Source organism: Micromys minutus (assembly GCF_963924665.1).
Source record: "Micromys minutus genome assembly, chromosome: 14".
NCBI classification, from domain to species: Eukaryota; Metazoa; Chordata; class Mammalia; order Rodentia; family Muridae; genus Micromys; species Micromys minutus.
This window is the reverse complement of record NC_137983.1, coordinates 53,679,152-53,700,544: the sequence shown is the minus strand read 5'-3', so window position 1 is coordinate 53,700,544 and position 21,393 is coordinate 53,679,152. Positions and strand designations below refer to the sequence as shown.

The window sequence follows — 21,393 nt, the reverse complement described above, 5'->3', positions numbered from 1 at the left end:
TATGTCAAACATATCAAGCAGCAGAATATGAGTTTAAACAGCATGCTAGAAATGTCAAAAAAGGGGAGGGAGAGAAGAATTAATCTCAGGGGTAGCAAATAAAAAGTAAACAAAAACTGAGACACAAATCCAAATATAACAATAATTAAACATAAATGCAGTCTAGCACATCAGCTAGCTGGAGATTGCCAGAACAGATTTGGAAAACACGATACAGCCATATGTTGTCTACAAAAATCTCACTTCAAATGCAGTTGTATGGTCAGGATTCAAACAAAAGAACAGAGAGGCCGCACGGGTAAAACACCAACCAAAAGAAAAAGGTGGCTGTATCGAAATCAAACAACTAGGCAACATGACTCAGGGCCTGGAGTCCGGAGAAAAGTCAGCTCATCAGGGAGACGTGAGACCTGAAGAGTGGGTGTGCCTGGCACTGAGCTGGGCTGAGAGAGTAGGAACTGTTCCAGCCGCAGAAGATAAACAGTACCACTCCAGAGACATCAGCTCTTGTCTCCAGACGTGATGCAAGTGGCGGGTAAAAGATTCATAGGGTTACAATGTATCTAACACTAATTGGACCCATATCTCAGTTACACAAAGGACATTCACCAAGGAAGGGCAGACCCCGAGTTACAAAGGGAGACTGAACATACATTTGCAAAGCTATGGAAGTCAGGAGTTGTTTATTCTGTGGTCAGAATGAAATCATGGTGAAACCAGATATTAAAACAAGAACTCCCACAGGGGCCCGACCCCACCAAGCTGGGAGACTAACAACACATTCTCAAATAGACCATTAGATCAAAGTAAACGAGCTATTGCTTTAGACTGGATGTAAATGGAACCCAGCAACAGGAAACAATGAGACACAGCTAGTCAACACATGGAGAGGTATTTTGGACAGTCAGCACATATGTTAAAGCAGGAAGTCTCAAATGGGTCATCTAAAGCTTCCCAGTATGAAAAGTTAGAAAAGGTGGCAGAAGAAACACAAAGTAAGGACATGAAAGGAAATAATAAAGACAGAAAAATCATTCAAAGAAAAATATTTCAAATCAAGATCTTACTGTGTAGCTCCAGCAAGACCTGAACGTATGATCCCCTGCCTGCCTCAGCTTCTTCAGTGTTGGGATTAACAGGCATGTGCCACTTGGCCTAGCAAATCAATGATTTGGAAACAGAAAAGAAAATCTATGAAACAAACAAACAAGAAAACCGGATTCACTGAAAAATCAATATTGATACTGTTATAAAAAAGAAACAGGAGCCAAGGATACATTTGGTACGGGCACAGTATAGTGGGTGGGGGAGGGGTGGGTAACTCTGCAGTCCCATGCTGAGCTGCCCTAGCACAATACAGAAGAGTTTATTTAGGGCATGGGGAGGGGAGTTGAGGGGTAGTGGAGACAAAGAAAGGCAGAGAGAGAGAGAGAGAGAGAGAAAGAGAGAGAGAGGAGGAGGAGAGGCCAGCCATGAGCACGTGGAGAGAGTGGGGGGGTGGATTAGGGAGAGAAGGGACAGAGAGGGAAGAGGGTAAAAGAGCAAGGGCAAAAGAAGAGAGAGGGAGAAAGGGGCGAGCAGCCCCTTTTATAGTGAGTCAGGCACACCTGACTGTTGCCAGGTAACTGTGGGGCGGAGCCTAGACGAAATGCTAACAGATGCAAACAAAGGAAAAGATGAAAATGATCATTTCTAATATTAAAGAATAAATAAAAACCTCGCTGCACAGACACGCCGGTGTGGGAATCCTATGAACCTCTCCACACAGACAGTCAGTAATTCAGGAGGATCTGGTCATCAAAAGAAGACTCCCAATGCTCTCCAAGATTAACAGAGAGCCCAAATCATCCTGCAACCATTTAAAACCAATTTCACCATTGGAAAGGTTTCAAAAAAGGCATTTGCAGACTCAGACGGTTTCCTTGGCAAGCGCTTCTGAACATTCAAAGATGACACGGCACCAGTTCTGCTTGATCTCTTCCAGAAAACAAAACCACAGAGCGCTGTGCAGCCCATGTTTTGCAAATAGCACTCTCTGATACATCAACTGGACTGAGGGCTGGCGAGATGGCTCAGTGGGTAAAAGCACTTGCTGCCAAGCCCGATGACCTTGGTTCAAGCCTCAGGATCCTCATGAGGTAAGAAAACAATGACTCCTTCAAGTTGTCCCTTGGATGCATGCCATGGTACATGCACATACTTGTACATGCACATACATGTACCACAATACATCTAACCAGACCATGACAGCACAAGAGAGAGGCTAAAAGTGACTTTCCTAACTTGTATACACAAAAAGTATTTAATAAAATATTAGCAAACAAGGAGATGATTCCTACCTGGGGCCATGTGGCCCTGGCAGGGAGCCAACCCAAGATGATCACCAGTCCAGAGGAACCAGGAAGGCCTAGATGGGCAGATCATACCCAAAAGGACTCCTACCTGGTGTCACACTGCACAGGTGGGGCATAAGACTCCTGAGACCACTCCTGAGATGAGCCCCAGCCACCCAGAGATCCCAAGTGCTGCCAAGAGGAGCCAGTGGAAGAGAAAGAGAAGCAGAAGGGTCTGTGCACAATGAGGAGAGAAATGGGGACACAAGGGTAATCAGGAACAGCTTAATATGAGTAGCCTGTGATGCCACATAGGACCATGGTGGGGTCCTGGATTGTGCTGCCACCAAAGGCCATGTCTGGATCCATGGTCCTGCAGTAGCAAGGGCCAATTACAACCAAAGGCCAGTCTGCCCTCTCTGGTCTGGGCTGCTACCTGGGGCCATGTTGATGACTGAAGGCTGTGCAGAACCAGCCCCACCCCTTGCCTGGGCATCTTGGGAGAGCTATCTCTGAGATTAGGAGAGCTGGACCGGTCCACAGGCAGCTGTATCAGGAGAGGGGATGAGCATCTCCCACGAAGCACAGTAGAGGTAGCTCTGATTGCAGGAGTTATGGGTGAGCCGGCATCATCTCTGGAGATGCTCTCCCTCCTCCCGCCCCTCATCACCTGCATCAGGCAGAAGAGCTAACCCTGGGGTTGCAAGAACAAGAGAGCTGGTCCAGTCTGACACCAGCTGCAGCACTCAGAATGGCCCCTGCATCATGCCTGGGCAGCACAGTAGAGCTAATCCTGGTGGCAGGGGCACTGGCAAGCTGGCCCAGGGGACATCAGTGTGGGAAAGCTGGGCCCACAGTTTGTCTGCTGTACAGAAGTGCAGATGAGGGGAAGATACCACCCCCAACCCCCACCCTGCCCACACACCTCGTCCTTACCACCTATGCCAGGTAGAACTGGTCTTGCTCTTCACACAGCTGCAGCACTTGGGAGAGCAAGCTCAGCACCTGACCTGGAAGGACAATAGAGCTGCCCTGGTGTCGATGTGGATGAGCTGAGGGCCTCAGACGGGAGAGATGACTCTGTCCCTTGCTGGCACTGGATGACCTCACAGGGGCAGGAATGGAGGGCAGTGGGCTGATCAGCTCAGATACCTCTCAGGCCCAGATCCAGGGCTTTAAGTTGGCTTACCCCAATGTCTACCACATAGATAAACTGCTGGAATAGGTGAAGGGGCTGGTTGGTCCTACAGATCCAAAACTACAGGATCTCCATGACACAGGGCAACAAAAGGGAGTCTCAGTTAGGGTCCAGTATTGCTAGAGTAGTAGAAGCCAGAGGCCTCAGACCAGACCAATGACTCAGTTTGCAAGAGAAGTGTGGGCAAAAGGATATACTCTGCGACCAACTAAGGTTTTAACATTTTTTTTCTTTTGGTGGGGAGGTTACAAGGGTGAAGGGCAGGTACAAGGAATAGGGAGGTAAATGGGATTGAGGTACATGGAGTTAAATTCACACACACACACACACACACACACACACACACACATTTTAAAAAAAAACAGAAATCAAAATTTTTGACATAGAAAAAGAATAACACACCATGACTAGGTGGACTTTATCATGGAAATATACACCACACACACATACACACCACACACACATACACCACACCACACACACACACACACACACACACACACAGAGGCAAGGCACATGTACAGACATGCAGACAGAACACTCATATACATAAATATTTTAAAAAGAAAAGGGTTTCTTTGAAGCTAAATCAAGACAGCTTGGTATAGAAAGTGGAGCCACGTAGGTGGGTGAAACTAAGGAGTCCCTAAGGTAAACTCACACCTATGTCCAGCTAAATTACAGATACAAAATGAACTCAGTAAAGAAATGATGACCTTTCTCACAAGGTGTCTGAGAACAGATATGCACATGTAACATAGTCATGTTCTTAAAGGCACACCTAATCTTTTAAACACTAAATCAATCATACTTCCCACACATGTAGATGCAGCTGGTTTTTGTCAAACATGTGCAAGATCATTTCAGTTCTGAGAGGAGAAGGTCGAGGGGAAGAGCCTGAGAATGTCACAGTGGCACTGTGAGAACCTGGACAGGGTGGTGACATAACTGTGGGGTGATTTGGTTATGATCCCATGACACCAAATTATTTGACTTCTCCATTCTCCCAGACAGGATAGCACAAATCGCTCTATCGGTTATGTGGAAAGTGAGCAGAGCCCCAGAACCAGGCCTCCCTCTGTGTCCCTGATCTAGTTATGTGCTGAGTCTTCACGGCAGGATATCCGGTTTTACCTTTACATGTGTTTTCTCATGTTCTTGCTTCTTCAGTGCATGTAACAATCACACATATGCTCTCCTGATCCCGCCTCAGTTACATCCATGCTAGGCTGAGTTCACCAAGAGCATTTCAATACTCAGACTCTTCATGAAAACTGAAAAACACATCCATCCCACATGGACAGACTGAATTCCAACCAGGTTTAAAACTGAAGCTTGCTGGGTGTGGTGACACTGGGTGTGGTGACACTGGGTGTGGTGACACAGGTAGCAGGTAGATCTCTACGAGTCTGAAGTCAACTTGATCAACACAAGGAATTCCAGACCACCCAGAAGGTTCTATTTAGTGAGTCACCGTCTTGATGTGTGTGTATGTGTGTGTGTGTGTCTGTGTGTCTGTGTGTGTGTGTTTGAGTGTTTGTCTGTAACCTTTTATGTGTACACACAGAGACAGGCTCTGTGTACAACATGAAGTCAATGTTCAGGGTCTTCCTGAATCACTCTCATTTTTTGAGACGCTCCCATTGAACCTGGAAATCCCCAGTTCAGCCAGACAGGCTGATAAGCAAGCTCCAGGGATCTGCCTGCCTCGGGCCCCCACTGCTACAATTACTAGCAGGGGCACCTCACTTGACTTTTTATGTGCATCCTAGAAACCCAAATCCAAATCCTCTGGCTGGGCCGCCTCTCCCGCACACACCTGAGTTGAATACAGCCCTCTGCTCTTGTCCCTGCAACTGCAGAAATGTGCTAAGGCCTGGTGGATCAGAGTTTGATGTCACTCTGCCTGCCTGGTGTCTAAGGAATGCCCAGGCTGACACCTGACAAGGCAGTGAAGGAATGGGAGGGCTGTCTTCCTTTGTAGTTAATCACTGTAAGTCACCCTCGGCCCAGAACTCTTGTTCGAACAAATACAAAATAAAGATGATCTAGGGCACGCAGCAAAGCTTACAGGTTTATTAGCGGTCTGTGTGGGAACTTCTCTTTTAATGTTCCAGTGGGACCTTTAGCAACAAATCCATAAAAGCTTAATTTTTATACAAATAGTTTTATTACAAATTTGAATTCTTAAGAAATAACACATTTAAGGAAATTACACAGAAGGCCTTAGTAGTCTTAAAAACGGTTTTTTGGGGGTGGGGGATTTTTAGTGAAATGTCACTTCAAGCATAGTGGTCCCAGTCTGCCCTCCTGCAATCTGCCCACTCCCTGCGAGAGCTGTGACACAGCCCCTGAGGAGCTGGGAAACGACCTGTGTGTGCTCAGGTGGGAAATGCCTGCCGGGATGCAGGATGCTAACAAAGGCCTTGGCTGACATACTGGAAGTCTGTCATTCAGTCTGTGGTTGGTGTTGCAAACCGAGCAAAAGCAGTAAGAGACAGGTACAGTATCATGGACACCATGTTTAGGAATGGCTTTGGCTTGGCTAAACGCCTGCTGTGGTTTAGGAGTGAGCAAGGAAAGCCCAGTGTTTCCCAGGCGGTGGCCTTGGGCTGGAAACCCCCGTGAAAGGATAATACAGTTTCTCGAGAGAGGAAAACGAAGTGCGCTTTATTTAACAACGGGTTCTACGCTAGAACTTGACCTGCCTAATTGCTGACACCTATATAAATTACTAATATATATATATATATATATAGATATTTATTTACTTATTTATTTCTGTCTAGCTTTGGACCATCTTTATTCCACAGGAAAGCCATGACTTCCACAAAAGCAGCTGCGTAGTACCACACAGGGCGTAAGTTTGTGTTTGGGGCTGAAAAGATGGAATTCCATGTAGAGGGTGGAAGAAACCAGTTTCCTTGACTGCTATCTGCACAGCCCTTCGGGGGACCTGATGTGGAAATCCCGGACAGTGGGTTAGACAGCACTCACGTCTGGGTGACAGGATGAAGCCGGCTGTGGGCTGCGTGGAGAGCACTGTACGCCCCTAGCACCTTTGGGTTTCTTTATGGAGTTCTCGACCCAGACATCAGTGCACTGGATTGCAAAAGGCAATTCATCTTTTATTGGATCAGGAGTGCCATTTGGTATGTGCCATTATGGAAAGACCGTTGCTGTCTGTCCTTCTCCTTCAGCAAACAGAGGCCAACGAAGCGGGGTGTGTTAGTTACGCAAATCCCTATAAGGCACTTTATGGTTTTCATAGTGGACAGTGAGGTACATAGGATATAATTCTAGGGTTCATTGCTGTTAAAAATACAACAGGAGGGAGAAGAGGACAAGGAGGGAGTAGCACCATGTTGTGACGGCGGCAGAGGCGAGCATCGCTATGTTCTTCTCATACACACTTGGCAGCGGCTGACATGCGTCCTCAGCTCCCCTGCCTTCAAGGTGGACGGCGTGGGCTTCCTGTAACACAACAGAGTGACGTCATCAGCATCCAGCCGTGGAGCAGCAGAAGTACAGGTGCAGTCCTTAGCCCCAGCTCCCAAGCCCCATGATCCCTAAGGGACCAGATACACGGATGACAATCAACACCTGGGGTCTGTGGTTCTGCAACATGGGAATGTTTTAGATATTACCTGCATGCATGAGCCCACCAGAGCCCAGCTGAGGTCACCTCTCAGCCACAGGACTGTGTTTTATATTATGATTAGCTTTTCATTGTCTCTGGTAGATTAGAGCCTTCCTAGGGTATGGAGGAATATTATTCTTCTCCATAATATCAGACAGCAAGTGTCCCTTACATTTCTTCGGACGGTAAAGTGGTAAGCCTTAAATAATGAACTGACACTAAAAACATATTCACAACCCTGGGAAGTGAAGCCAGGGAGAGAGGAGAAACTTGGCAGCTAAGACTCGTCTTAACCCTTATTAATGTCATTAGGAAGGTGAATTCTCACCTCTGATAGGTACTTATCAACTAAATGCAGCTCACCACGTGTAAGAATATCTTGTTCTGAACTCTAAGGAACTCACCCTGGCAAATTCCATTGCAAAATTCTAGCTTTAAAAAATACATCTAATTGTGTTTAAGGAGGCAGTTTGGTTCATTATACCAGCCTGCTGGTTCTAAGCAAAAATCTCATTTTCGGCTATTAACCTTATAATGAAGCCCACCCCGGCCCCGGCTGAGGGTGAGGAGCAGACTCTAATTTCCACAACTGAACTAGACTATGTTTGCTAATGCTGCAGCTGACAATTTCCCACATACTAGCAACTGAACCCATGATACTTTAGGGTGTTTAGCAAATGTCCCGATTTGAAAAACAAGAAAACAGCAGATTTCCTCATGGTAACCTCCGAAAGGAAAGACAAGAGAGGATTATCTGTCTTCAGGAGAGAGCGGCCATGTCTGGGCAGGAGCAGTAAGAGGTTATTTCTGCCCCATCAGCCACCGGCATCTGCTTGGGCTGATGTGGGACGGAGGATGGAGGAATTTAACTTGCTTCTGACCATCAGAGGTGGACCAAACTAACTTCAACAAGCCAGTATACCTGGGCGTCACTGTTTTCAGATGAATCTTAGAAATGGGAAGGGACAAGGAAAGAAAAACTTGCCTATTCTTTCAATAATACTTGTGCTGAAAGAAACTTCTTCTGTTACATTCCTCAGAACATACCCTCCACACACCCTGTCCCCCCATGTAAATGCCACAGAGAGGATCCACACTGCCCTCCTCACTGGCTATTAAGGATACAATGTTTCGCAGCTGTTTGAAGATTTCAGCTGCTTTTTATACCATTTTAACACATTCATCTACAAAAATGGCAAATGACCTCTTTTCTCTCTCAGCTCCCCAGAAAATGAAAGAATGGAGCCCATCACCTTGGATCACCTTTGAGAGTTGTTCAGGTTCATCTGCCCTCTCAGAACAGACTCCGATTTGATGGGTTATAGGAAACAAAAGAGAAAGGGCTGCCAAGGGGCCAGGCCCTCCAGAATTAACTCACTTGAACATCTCGCTTCTCTCTATGGTAGCGAGCCAAAAGCTGTAAGCATTCGCGTAGTAATTGCATGTTCCTCTGCCGTGGCACTCGATGAATGGGGCACTTCTAAACTCTTCCAGACAGGACCCGGGAGATGCAAGGGCTTGGCCAGAACCTTCAGCACCAGCGCTGGTGTGCTGTGGGGCAAGCATAAGGCATGAGTCTGAGGTTTTATTACCCAGAGCCCAAAGAGGGATTCATCATCCCTAGGAAGGAACCAGGATGTCTCCTCAGGAAGGTTCCAGGCCCCTCCTACCCCATCCTCAGCCCAGGCTCACCAACCTTGAGCCCCCAGAACCGCTCAACATCCACAGTGGTCCACTCTACAGCCTGCTGGCCAGGCTGGGGCATTCAGCCCTCTACACAATTCCAGAATCCAGACACCAGCTCTTCCCATGAGAGGGGAGCACCCAGCTTTCTTAGAGAATAATCAAAAAAAAAAAAAAACCCTTTCCTGTCAAATACTAAGGCTGTTGAACATTAGTTTGCAAGTCCCAGTTCTGGCTGGGAGTTTTAAAAAGAAAGGCAAAGATGTTGACTTAGAATGCTTATTTAGAGTTGGTAAATTCTTCCTCATTTTCTTACTAGTACTTGGGTGCACTCAGTAAATATTTTTCAATGTGACAATAAAATCAGATACGTTATAATGAGCTCCTCACACAGTGAACGGTCCCTGTCGTAATTGGCTTTTTAAAAGAGAGGTCACAAGGAACTAACGAACATCTGAAAACAGCCAGGTGATAAAAGAGCGCTCCTCACTGCCCAGGTGCATGCTGGGTATTGACCTGGGGGGATCATTCTCCTGGTTACCACCTTGGCTGAAGCAGTATAAACTCACAGGCGATACCCATGTTCCCACCCACCTCATGCTCTCTGCTTTAAAACTCTTGTGTGTTAATAATACGGGAGAAACTGGTCAAGCTTTGGGTGCTAGTCACATGACAACGGAGAGTCCACACTCTAGGTGCTCCCTGCTCACGGGAGGGAGCACCTCCCCACACAGAGGAGCAGGAAGGCCTGGACACACCGTAGATACCAGGAGTAAGAGGTCAAGCTCCAAGTAACATTCAACAAGGAATGATCTGGGAGACACAGAGGAGATACTGGGGGCCCTTCCAAGGACATGTAGTCTTCCAAACACTCACCATCACAAAGGAATAGCCAATCCAGAGTGAGGACCAGCCGTTGGGGCACTGCGGGATCTGAATGGTCTGACTGTGGACCGCCATCACCATGGCCGGCGCTTCGCAGACTGCACACCTGGAAGAGAGGAAACAGGAGTTCAGTGAGGTTGGGACCTGCGATGACCCACCCTTGCCCCCTCCCTGGTTCCCCTGGCTCAACTCTGAGTGAACAATATGGCCAGTGCCTGAGAGTCGGGCTCAGGGACTCCACTGTTCTGGCCCCTCCTCAAGATAAGGTCCCTCCTGTGCCAGGCTGGCTCAAGCCCAGCGGTGACACTGCGCCGGGGGCCAGTGGAAACCATAGGGTGGCCCAGTGTTCTGAAGCTCGCTCAAGTAAGGGGGTACCGGATGGTGGGGGAGTGTGCTGCTTAAAACACAAACAGCAGCAGCAAAATAATTCCATTCCAGTCACAGAGTGAAGAGTGTTAGCCACGCTGCTAAACGAGTACGAACGTGTGAATAATTACACAAGTTCTGCGTGTGTGGATGGGAAGTGGGCCAGCAGGTGGCTGGATTAGTCATTCTATTTTTTGTGCTGCGTGTATGTGTGTGTGTTTGTCTGTCTGTCTGTGCATGTCTCTCTGTGTGCACATGTGTCTGTCTGTGCACATGTGTCTGTGTGCACCTGTATGTATTGTGTATATATGCATGTATTTGTGTGCACGTGTGTGTATGTGTGTCTGTCTGTCTGTGTGTGTCTCTGTGTGAGCATATGTGTCTGTGTGCACGCATGCATGTGTGTGTCGGTCAGTCTGTGTGTGCATGTGTTTCTGTCTATGTGTCTGTCTGTGTGCATGCACATCTGTATCTGAGCATGCATGTGTGTGTATGTGCACATGTGTCTGTGCGCTTGTGTGTATGTGTGTCTGTGTATGCATGTATGTGTGCGCCTGTGTGTATGCTTGTGCAAACGCTTTCTCTACTTTATTCACCCAAATGCAGCTGAATTAAGAGGTTCCATTAAACACCAACCATTGAAACTGAAACGGCCTTGCCCATCTGCTGCCTTCTGCCTCTCAGGCATGGGAAAAGGAGAGTTTGCCAAAGTGCCCTTCCTCCCAGGCTGCCTTGGTGCTTGGGGGCAGGGCTTTAGATGTCCAAACAGAGGACAGCTCTGTCCTCCAGAATGACGGCCATGGTTGGTGTCACAGCCCAGACCACTGTAATTCCCTTCACTCCTGTCTATAGAAAATACTTAGAAATTATAGCCAACAGGATAAAAACAGCAGCTGCCATCTTTTTGGCTCAAAACCCAAAAGGAGAGATTTATGTCAATGTTTCTAAAATTAAGCTTTGGGTCTTTCTACAGGGAAGAAGGGACCTGGAAGTCCTGAGACACTGCTGGAAGCCATCAAGCTAAAGTCTCAAGCTTCCTTGTCCCAGAGAAAAGGCCGCATCCCTACAACAGGGAATCAGAGATGCATGTATGTCTAAGGAGCTGGGGCAGAGACCTGGAGGAACCCCAAGCTGCAGGGACATAAAGAACCCTGAAATGCTGAGCCTTGGGTGTGCACCTCAGGTGTGCTCACAGAACCAGGAGCCCTGTGAAGACAGGCGTCATGGAGAAAGGAATGTCTGAGACACGCCATTCTCCTGGGCCTGTGTCTTCAACCAAGTCAAGACCAGCATAGATGCCATTTCAAAAGTAACCAAGAGACACAAATAATAATCATTTTCTACCTGTTTTCCAAGGAAAGCTAAAAAGAAAAAACACAGAAAAAGGTTAGTTCTCCTTCTGGTGCCTTTAGCACAGTCTGGGCAGGAGTTTGCACACAGATCGCATGTCTGTGTATGATGGTATGTTCTGTGTACTGTCTGTGTATGGCATGTTCTGTGGACTCTTGAAGTGCGGCAAGTGACATTTTCCATCATGAGACCCAAAACTGGCTGTCACAAGGGACTCCAGAGCATGACCACAGAGCCTGTGGTTCCCCTAGCACCTTCTGGTAAGGCTGGTCTGCCAGGCGCCTGTCTGTCTCCATGCTCGTGTTTTTAAAGGACTTGTGGAGAACTAGGCACAGTGGAGCAGACTTGAAATGCAAGCACTTAGGAGGCTGAGGCACGAGGGTCTCAAGTTAAAGGCCAACCTGGGTGACATATCGAGAGCTGCCTCGAGCTGGGTTTATGGAGAGGACTGGGGCCTTCTCCTAAGTTCCTAAGGAAAACTCCCCCATCCCAATCTTTCTGTCTTTAATACACTGCATGAATAAACTGTTAGCCAGACGAGCCTGTTCACCTCCACGTTTCTGTTACTTCTTAATACAACTGAACAATAAACTTTTACTTTGATGGAAATTGGAGAGAGAGGGAGAAAGAGAGAGGGAGAATCTCATACTTTTCACTCATAAAATGTCCTGCCTTACTTCCTACCCAGCAAGCTCTTAAACTGAAAACCCTCCAGATGTCAGTGGGGACAAGCTTAATGTAGGAATCACTCAGACAGAAACATACGAATTCTCAATCAGCATAACAGTCTTAAATTTGATAGAACAGGGAACACAGAATAGATCATCAATATTGCACAATTAAATCTGTGGATTACCGGGGATCACGCATAATTTTGAGTGAGAAAAACCTGTATAATTTTTTATGCACATACACTACACAAGCAGACAAAATATATATGATATATTCAGCACCCCAGTTGCACGAGCTTCATTTTACAACCACTGGGTTACTGTAAAAAAATACAACTGAAACCTACAAGTGTTAGTGAGGCTGTGAAGGAAGAGAAGAGCACCCTGTGCGAACGCCCTGTGCGTGGCTGGTGGGGCTGTCAGAACATCAAGGGCACAGCCACTGTGGAAAACCAGTAAGGAAGCATCTCAAACACTTAAAAATAGAACCGACGTATTACTCAGCAATCCCAATTCCGGATGAGGCAAAAGGCCGGGAGGCAAGAAGTTAGGTGTCAGCCCTCTGAGCATCCTTAGTCAGAATAGCCAACCCAGATAACTGAGGCAGGGGAAGTGTGGGTAAGTAGAATACAGTGTTTTCCCATTCAGTGGGTCATGAATCGTTCTTTTAAAAAGGACATTTGGGAGCTTGGGAGCTGGAGAGATGAATTAGTGTGGCTAAGAAAATACAAAGACTCAGAAGAGGCTCCCAGCACCCACGCCAGGTGACTCTCAACTACATGTAACTAGCTCCAGGGGATCTGATGTCTTTGGCTACAAAGACACCTGCACTCATGTGCATACACACACACACACACACATACACACACAATCTTTTTTTTTTTTTTAAGAAAAAGAGCACAGTGGTGCACACCTTTAATCCAAGGCAGAGGCTAACATTTCTCTCTCTCCATTCTAGGCCAAGTGTACACCGATTTCTCCTCTTTAATTTTACATCTACCTTTGTAGATGCTGAGCTCACCTGCTAATGAAGGGCCTGATGTTGTCCCCAGAGATGGGAGCCATAGACATGGGCATGGGCTCTGGCGTGGACAGCCAGTAGGAGTAGTCGTTTCTGGAGGCGAAGTTGCAGACGTTGTTAATGTTGCAGAAGAGGAAGGGCATCGTGCTGAACTTGCGCAGACAGCTGCCGGCCGTACCTGAAGCAGGGAGAGCACAGAGGGAAAGTGAGAGCCTGCGGTCTGGTCCGCACAGTCCACTGACAGCACCAGTAAGGTGGAAATTGACCTTTTGAGTTCTCATCGGAAGGAAGGAAGCGGGTGGACCCAGTAGGCTTAGGAGGGTGGAGTGATTGGCAGATTAGATTTCAGCTGATCGAGTAAGAAGGAAACTGTGAGGAGCAATGCAGATGTGTCTGAGGAAGGAAAACATGCCCAGTGTGCCAACAGAGGGAGGCCTGTCTCAGAAGGAATGTTTGGTGCACGACTGCAGTGTAAGCTGTCACTGTGGGTCCCCCAGCTGCGGCGCTTCTGACTTTACTGTTACATCACCAAGTGCACAGCGCTAGGGTGTGACTTGGTGGAGGGTCCCTGGAGCAGATAAAAATAGTAGGCGTGTATATGTGGCTTCCTGTTGGGCCAAAAGAACTCGGTGTGAGGGAGCACGGAAGATGCGGAGACCTCCCATTGAGATAACGTGGTTCATTCCTAGAAGAGCTGACAGTAAGCGGCCCTATTTTAAAGGCGCTGCGCACAAACTGCTGTGTGTGCCACAGAGGGGGCCCCACTGTACTTAATAGGTAGAGTGAGATCTAAGTGTTATGCATTTTAAAATGTCCAAGGAACAAGTTCCCATAGACCATGGTTTTCAAAAGGCACACGGAAGCCGCTGAACTGAGGGGTGGGTGTGTAGGGTGAAGGAGATTAGACCAGCCCCCCCAGGAGACACTGCCTACCTGGCCCACCACACTGTAGCAAACAGACAAGGACACCGTCTATCTATCTGAGAACCCATCACATGCCGCACAGAGAAAGAACTGCATCTTACCCAAGTCCTGACCGTGGGCTCGCTCGTTGCCTTGGACATAGAGAAGGGAGTACCCATGGTAAAGAATTTTGGTCCCTGGGGGACACAGTGGGTCGTCTGTTGTCTGACTATGCCTGGTCACAAGGAAGCCATGGTCCACAGATGGGGTACCTGGGGGACCCATGGATCCTGGCAGCCCATCAGGGCCTGGTGGACCAGGAAACCCTCTCGGACCTGTGGGACAGAAAGCAAATGAGTACCTTATGACCATCCAGCTCCCTCCAAAGCCCCTAGTCCCATCTTCACAAAACCGTAGCTGTCGGCACTGCCCCGGAGTAGCAGACGTGTCTGACATTGTACTGCACAGAGCTAATGAGGAGAGGGCAAAACTAAGTCATCGCAGACCTCCACCACCTCGGCGTGGCTCTGTGAGCAGATTCAAGAGACGCTACTCTTCAGTGAGTAAATACAGCAGCCTAGGCTGCAACTGTACTTCATTCGTAGAGAATCCTGGGCTGCTCAGAGGGGAGGTCACTACAGGATCCACAAAGCAGCTTCACACTCCAAAAGTTCGAGTATGAAACACGGCCTCAAGGAAGTCCTCGGGGACTGGGACCTGTGTTCCCCGGGACCACTGAAGCGCATGCCACCCCAGGTCTGCGGAGCCACGCTCTTTGCACAGAGACACTACGGTGGGATAGTCATCTAGTCCCTGCTTCCCATGTAGGCCCGTGAATTTATCCCACACCAGCATCATTATTATTTTCCACTAGCTGTGGCTAAAGCAGAATTTTTGTGGCTCTGGGACACTGTGCTGCTAGGAATCCACAGGGACCCACCCTCTTGGCTACTCTGGAAAGCACAGACCTCAACTGATCAACAGCGGCAACCCTTAGCTCCCTCGGGAGCCTCTCTCTTCTAAGACATGGGCTACCTTGGCTTCCTGCTAGTACTCTGATTTTAACTTCCTTTTGAGGTTTCTCTGGCCTGGACCTGATGTTTCTGCTGTAAACACCTACCAGGCGGTCCGAATGGCCCGGTCTCTCCTTTCTGGCCAGGGGCGCCATCGTACCCAGGGGCACCTGGAGGTCCAGGCAAGCCCACTGAGCCTGTCACACCTGAAGAAAAAAAATGGAGAAGACTTTGTAATCTGGTCTCATGGGCAGCAAGCTGGCCTTCTTTCTTCCCTTCTGAAAAGTTATTACTTATCTCAAGGAAGCAGCCCAGGCCTGGACTGCTGGTGTGTCTGAGAGGCCTGTGGACCCCAGCCCATCAGGTCCTGGGTGGACACAGCTGCTTCTAACAGAGCCAAGAGCTCCCCGTTGGAGTCTCTGCTAGCACACTGTATGTAAGGGGTGTTGCCCCAACCCCATCCCTCAGACTGTCTCCCTGAGCTCTCCCAAGCTTCCTGCAGGTGTTTATGTGACGGTCAGACCTGGAAAGGGCCAAGTAAGGGAGACAGGAAGAGAGGCCTCTCTGGCTTCCCTCCTTGCCATGCGCTTGAACAGGGGTTCTCAACCTGTGGGTCACAACCCCTACAGGGGTCACACATCACATGTCCTGCATGTCAGACATTTACATTATGATTTATAACAGCAGCAACATTACAGTTCTAAAGTAGCAATGACATATTTTTATGGTTGGCAGTCATCGCGACATGAAGAACATCTAAGGGTCACAGTGTCCGGAAGGTTGACAGTCTCAATGTTCAAGCCATGAACAGGCTGGTGTGACAGTTTCCACATGTACAGTTAACTCATAAGCAGCTTGAAGCTTAACATTTCCTGGATGCTGCTTCCAACTCCTCGCCTGTCTGTCAGCCCCTTTCCTATCAGCCCCTGAGAGAGGAATGGCCAGGAGCAGCAAGGGCCTAGAGGAGGGTGTACTGGAAACACAGGGAAGGAACCACAGGGCCTTTGCTCATAGACAGAGCAATTTGTGAGCCCTGTCTGTGAGTAGCAATCCCAGCAGCCCATGGGAGCTGCTGCTCCACCCTGCCAGCTGCCCTGCCAAGGAAGGTTCTGAATGTTTCTAAGTCTAAGGGTTGTAAGCCTCTGGTCTTCTTGTATTTTGTTTGCCATTTGGAGTCAGGGCAGGGGGCAGTGTGCCTTTTTAAAAACTTTATTATGTTTGGTAGACTTTAAACAAAGTCCTCTTTAAATGTGCTTGTATAATCAACCACTGTTCAGACTCTGGGCTTAGACACATGGGTGATAGGAAACCCCACACACATGTACTCAGGCACCTACACAACCCAAGGCCTCACCTTGCTGTCCTTTTGGACCTGGTGGTCCCTGGAGTCCTTTTAGACCAGGAGGGCCCTCAGGACCTGGGAGTCCTGGTTCTCCTTTGATGACATCATAGGGACCTGGGGGCCCAGGGGGGCCTTGAAGACCTGTGGGAATGACAGGCAATAGCATCACTGTCAGCAGGATGATCGAAAGCAGTTTCGGCAGCCACTGTATCATCAACAAACACACCCTCGCAGAGCCTCACCCAACGCACAGTGTGTGCTACATCCTTCTTGTTTGACCTTTCAACCTCAGCCTCTAACTCCATTCTAGAAACCAACAGCTGCCACCCTACCCTGGCTGTTGTGGGCACAGCAAGAGCCATCCAGAGTCAGGGTGAGCAGTGGAAGGCAGATTTTGTTCTGTCCCAACTCTAAGTGGCTGGTGTCGGTCTGATGCCAAAGCCTGTGCAACATGCTGGGTCCCCGGCATGAGGTGGTTCTCTGACCCGTTCTCTCCCGGGGACCCACTGAGTCGAACACTGAACAATTCCACTATCAAGACAGGCTGATGCCAAAAACTTCAACAAGAGTTTCTAATCGCCATTTTTTACTGATTTTTTCCCCATTCATTTGACATCTGAAAAACCAACCCCTCAAATCCCGTGTGTTCGGTAGCTTCGGCGTCTGCCAAGATCATCAATAAAGCCTGGTGTGTTAACGATTCGCCTACCTTTAGGGCCGGGTACACCTTGATCTCCCTGATCTCCCTTCACTCCCTGCAGGCCAGGAAGACCTTTCTGACCTGGGTGGGAAAGAGACATTGTCTTTGCATAGAGATTTTAACCACACACAAGAATGCAGGGGTGCACAGTCACACACATGTACAAAAGTTTATATTTGCAGGCACCTGTATATGCAAAACTGTACACAGAGATGCATCCCCACCTGTAGACAGGCACGTACACATACATATACCATGTGTGCATATGCACACGCAATGAACACATTCCCATTTATGCTCAAGGAAGGAAAAGAATGTGTTAATTTCTCAGTCAGGGCACGTGATAGTCTGTGGTCACAGCTTATATGGCAGACCGCGACACCTGCAGACTGGGCGCTCCTTCTACGCTCTCATCAGGTAAGCAGGACTCTGCTGTAACCATGGAGTGCGGAAGATGCTAGCACCCAGGACACGTTTGCTGACTACACTGGTGAACCATCAAGTAACCCAAAGCCACGACTTCTTGCTGAGACTCAGAAGACTGAGATGCATGTAATCCACTGGTTCTGAACTAAGAAAACCGGGATGCCTTTAGTCAGCCATTCATAGGTGCACACAGACTGGGATGCCACCAAGAAGGCCATTGCTAGCTGGTGTCCGCGATGCATGGGTCGTAATCCCAGCACTTAGAGGGCTGAGGCATGAGAGTTGCTCAAAGCTTGAGGTCAGCCTGGGACAGACAGCAAGACCTTGTCACAGAAACAGGGAAACCCACTGCACCTTTAACGTGAAGATAGCGTTATCTCTTGCTGAGGCCGTGCTGGCATCAGAACATGGAAGCGCTGAGCAGCCTTTGGAATGAACGGTAACCCTCAACAGCAAGGCTGTCAGGCTCAGACCTCACTGTCTTACCTTGAAATCCTGGAACTCCCGGCGGTCCCATATCTCCCTTTGAACCTGTGATCCCTGGAGAGCCACCAATGCCCTAGACACCAAAGGAAGTGTGAGCTGAACAGGTTATGGACACCCACAGTTGGTACCCTGAGTACCCTGTCAGGCAAAAAGCACCTCTGTGTTCTGCAAAGGCGTTTGTGAGCTCAGGGGGATCATGCGATTCTTTAAATGATGTGGCACAAGAAGATGGTGCCAACACTGGTTTACTCGTCCATGAACACCATCGTTCCTTCAAGCCTGTGGCCACTATCTCCACCCGCAGCATGATGCCATAACACAGCCAGAATGCCATGGGCAGTGGCCATGGAAACAAACCCAGTTCTCTCAGGACCATACCACCCTTCTGGTCTCCTAATCATCAAAGGGCAGTGACTCTTCCTTAAAATCAGCTTCATGTCCCATCTGAATTATTATTTTGATTATGAAAAAACATTTTAAAACACTAAAGAGGCACAAGTTTTCTTTGTAATACAACAATGTATACTTTAGTGTTATTTTTTTCTATTCCAATGTGATTGTTCCTTTCTCTAAACATGCATAGCTATATGCAAAACACTTTATTTCTTATATAGATATACTTATCCTGGTTTGACAAGTGCCATACTCAACATGTATCATCATGTGTATGCTAATGTATACATTTCTTATATGTAACATGTATACAGAGAGACAGGCTGGCTAGCCCTGGGAATAGGGGTGTGGCTGATGAATAAGATCAGAACTGTGTGAATAACTAATCAATTGTGTGGATAACTAATCAATTGTGTGGATAACTAATCAATTGTGTGGATAACTAATCAATTGCCTGTAGTTGTATCAGTGGGAAGTTGTAATGTATAAGAAGGAGATGAAAATGGACTCAGGAGTCCCCATGTCCTGTGGGAATGTTCCTGTGGCATGGGGGACGGGGAGAGGGTAAGAATGATTACTGTGAACTCTGTGGAGTCCGTTTGCATAAATATTCAGAGTGCTCACAGATTCGGAAGTAAAAGCAGCAATGGACGATTCCCCTAGAGCCATGGGCTTGATCCCCAGAGCTGCCCAAACACAAGACTTAGAAGAATCTCTGAAGAACTGTTCTGACCGTCTAGCAAGCTCACATTTCCAGGTCGGCCTTTGGGTCCTGCCCAGTGCTGAGCCTCAGGAACAATCCACGCGGACGTCAAATAAAATCCTGAGTTTCATTTACTGCTCCAACCCAGCAAAGACCACCTACCACTCAGCCATAGCCCAACTCCCAACTCACGTTCCCTCTCAAAGTTCGTAAGAGAGAAAGAAGAGGAGTGCGACAGAGAGAAACAGGCAGAGAATGAATCTACACTAACATGTCTGTCTGATGTCCACAAGCAGGCACATAAACTACATTCTAACCACGGTGGTGGCTGAGCCAAGAATCCAACCAGAACCTCAGCTACAGTAGTGGGCAAACCAAGAATGCAACTAGAAACAGATGCTTTACCTTGAGTAGGAATCTACTGGTTCTACTGGAGACCAAAGCTAAAGATCAGCCCCTTACACACACACACACACACACACACTGTTGGTGATTCATGGGCTCTGTGTCCTGCACAGTGGTTCAAGGCATCATCTGCAATGCACCTGAACCTCTACCAACCCTAGAAGACAATTCTCAGGCTGTTCTTAAAACCACCGAGTGTTTGCACTGAATTTATAAACAGGTTGTAAAGCCGAGCACTGAACTATAATTTACAGCAGTATAGCATTTCCTTTTCAATGGCTCCTATAAAATAGATTATTTAAAAAATGTAATAGTTTTCTGTGCTGGTACCAAAGGTAGAAACTGCTTTAGGGGATGGGCAGTGTCACACAGGTATCTGGATACACACACACACACACACACACACACACACACACACACACAATACCCCTGACCAAAAAGCTTCCTTTTGAAAAACAATTCTACACTCACCGGCATGCCTTGGAATCCTGGGTCTCCCTTAGGGCCTGGAGCCCCAGGAGCTCCTGGCCAACCTGGATTTCCCTTGTCACCTTTTGGCCCATTGATTCCTGGGAACCCTGGAGGCCCCATAGGTCCCGGATGCCCTAATGCAAAGAACAAAAGACGTGGTTAGGGTGGTTGGGTCCTTTAGTGGACTGCTTCCCTGAGCTATGGTATCAACTGTCTGCAACCATAACACCGCAGCCTTGTACACAGGCCTCTGGGAAATCAAGGAAGAATGCTCATATAAACAACAGACTCAGTTCCTAAGCATCCTGTCTGCTGGCACTGGTCTGTCACCCTAGCTATACCAGAGACTGAAACAGCAGGAGACCAAATTCACTGTCTTCAGTTACAGTTACAAATTCACTGTCTTCAGTTACAGAGTTGCTGATTCAAGGCCAGTGGGGACAACTTAGGAAGACACTGCCTCAAAACAACAATGATAATAAAATGTCTGAGTGTGTAACTCAGTAGTAAAGCATTCGCCTAGCATACATGAAGCCTATGTTCCATCCCCAGTACCACTAAAATAAGTAAAGAGTAAAACCACATGGTTATGAAGTTGGGGACATACAGCACCATTGTGTCCATGCAAATGTCTCAGTTGGCTTCCGAAATACCGAAGCCACAGTGCCGTCCACCACCACAGTAGGCAAGCTCAGGAAAGCATTACCCCACTTAAAGCAAAAACCCAAATGGTGTCTCCACTGAATCTTTGTAATTTTCCCTGTGCAGCTCTCTAGTTAATACCTCAACAGGAAGGAAACCACAAAGATCAGTTCAGCAGAGACCGAGGTGCAGTTCTGAGCTGATAACTTTGGCACGCGTCTGGCGAAAAGCCCTTACCTGGCAGACCAGGTTGACCCTGAGGTCCTCGGTCTCCTTTGGGCCCCTCCACAGGGTGACCAGGAGTGCCAGGTAAGCCCGGTTGTCCTTGAGGACCAGGAGGACCCATGAATCCTTGTTCGCCTTTGGCTCCAGGAATTCCAGGACTTCCAGCCAGGCCAGGGAAACCCACTTCACCCTTGGAACCTGCACAGGAGTAGGAGGGGGAGATGATTGACGGTGACCAGAGGATCCGAGTGCACAGAGATACGGGGATCTTATATGCGTATCTTATATGGGTTTTGAAGTCTTCAAGCAACTACACTGCTAAGACCAAGGGCTGGCTCATCCCAAGACTTGGACAAAGCAAACTGTTACAAGGATGCAAAGGAACCTTACTTAGCTATCACAACATCGAGAAGGCTGTAAAGCTGATATGCTATGGGAAGAAACTGGGCTTACGTAAACTTGAGGAGGTACAAGATCAATTATGGCTCCTAAATAGAAATGGGTGTTTGCTTGAGGGGCCTTGGGGGTTCAGGGTAC

The 21,393-nt window shown here is 48.0% G+C and overlaps 1 protein-coding gene across 1 annotated transcript in view; it reads right to left on the bottom strand.

The window, feature by feature from the left end:
• Nucleotides 1-5,597: 5,597 nt before the first annotated feature.
• COL4A1 (collagen type IV alpha 1 chain) overlaps nt 5,598-21,393 on the bottom strand; it is a 121,251-nt gene continuing 105,455 nt past the window's right edge. The window contains exons 42-52 of the mRNA XM_080928449.1: nt 20,869-21,054; nt 19,990-20,123; nt 18,018-18,090; nt 17,115-17,186; nt 16,418-16,546; nt 15,171-15,269; nt 14,173-14,385; nt 13,148-13,325; nt 9,731-9,845; nt 8,550-8,722; nt 5,598-7,005 (exon numbers count right to left, since the gene is read on the bottom strand). Of these exons, the coding sequence (XP_080784575.1) occupies nt 6,924-7,005; nt 8,550-8,722; nt 9,731-9,845; nt 13,148-13,325; nt 14,173-14,385; nt 15,171-15,269; nt 16,418-16,546; nt 17,115-17,186; nt 18,018-18,090; nt 19,990-20,123; nt 20,869-21,054 (1,454 nt within the window). The 3' untranslated portion in view covers nt 5,598-6,923. The remainder of the gene's footprint in view (nt 7,006-8,549; nt 8,723-9,730; nt 9,846-13,147; nt 13,326-14,172; nt 14,386-15,170; nt 15,270-16,417; nt 16,547-17,114; nt 17,187-18,017; nt 18,091-19,989; nt 20,124-20,868; nt 21,055-21,393) is intronic.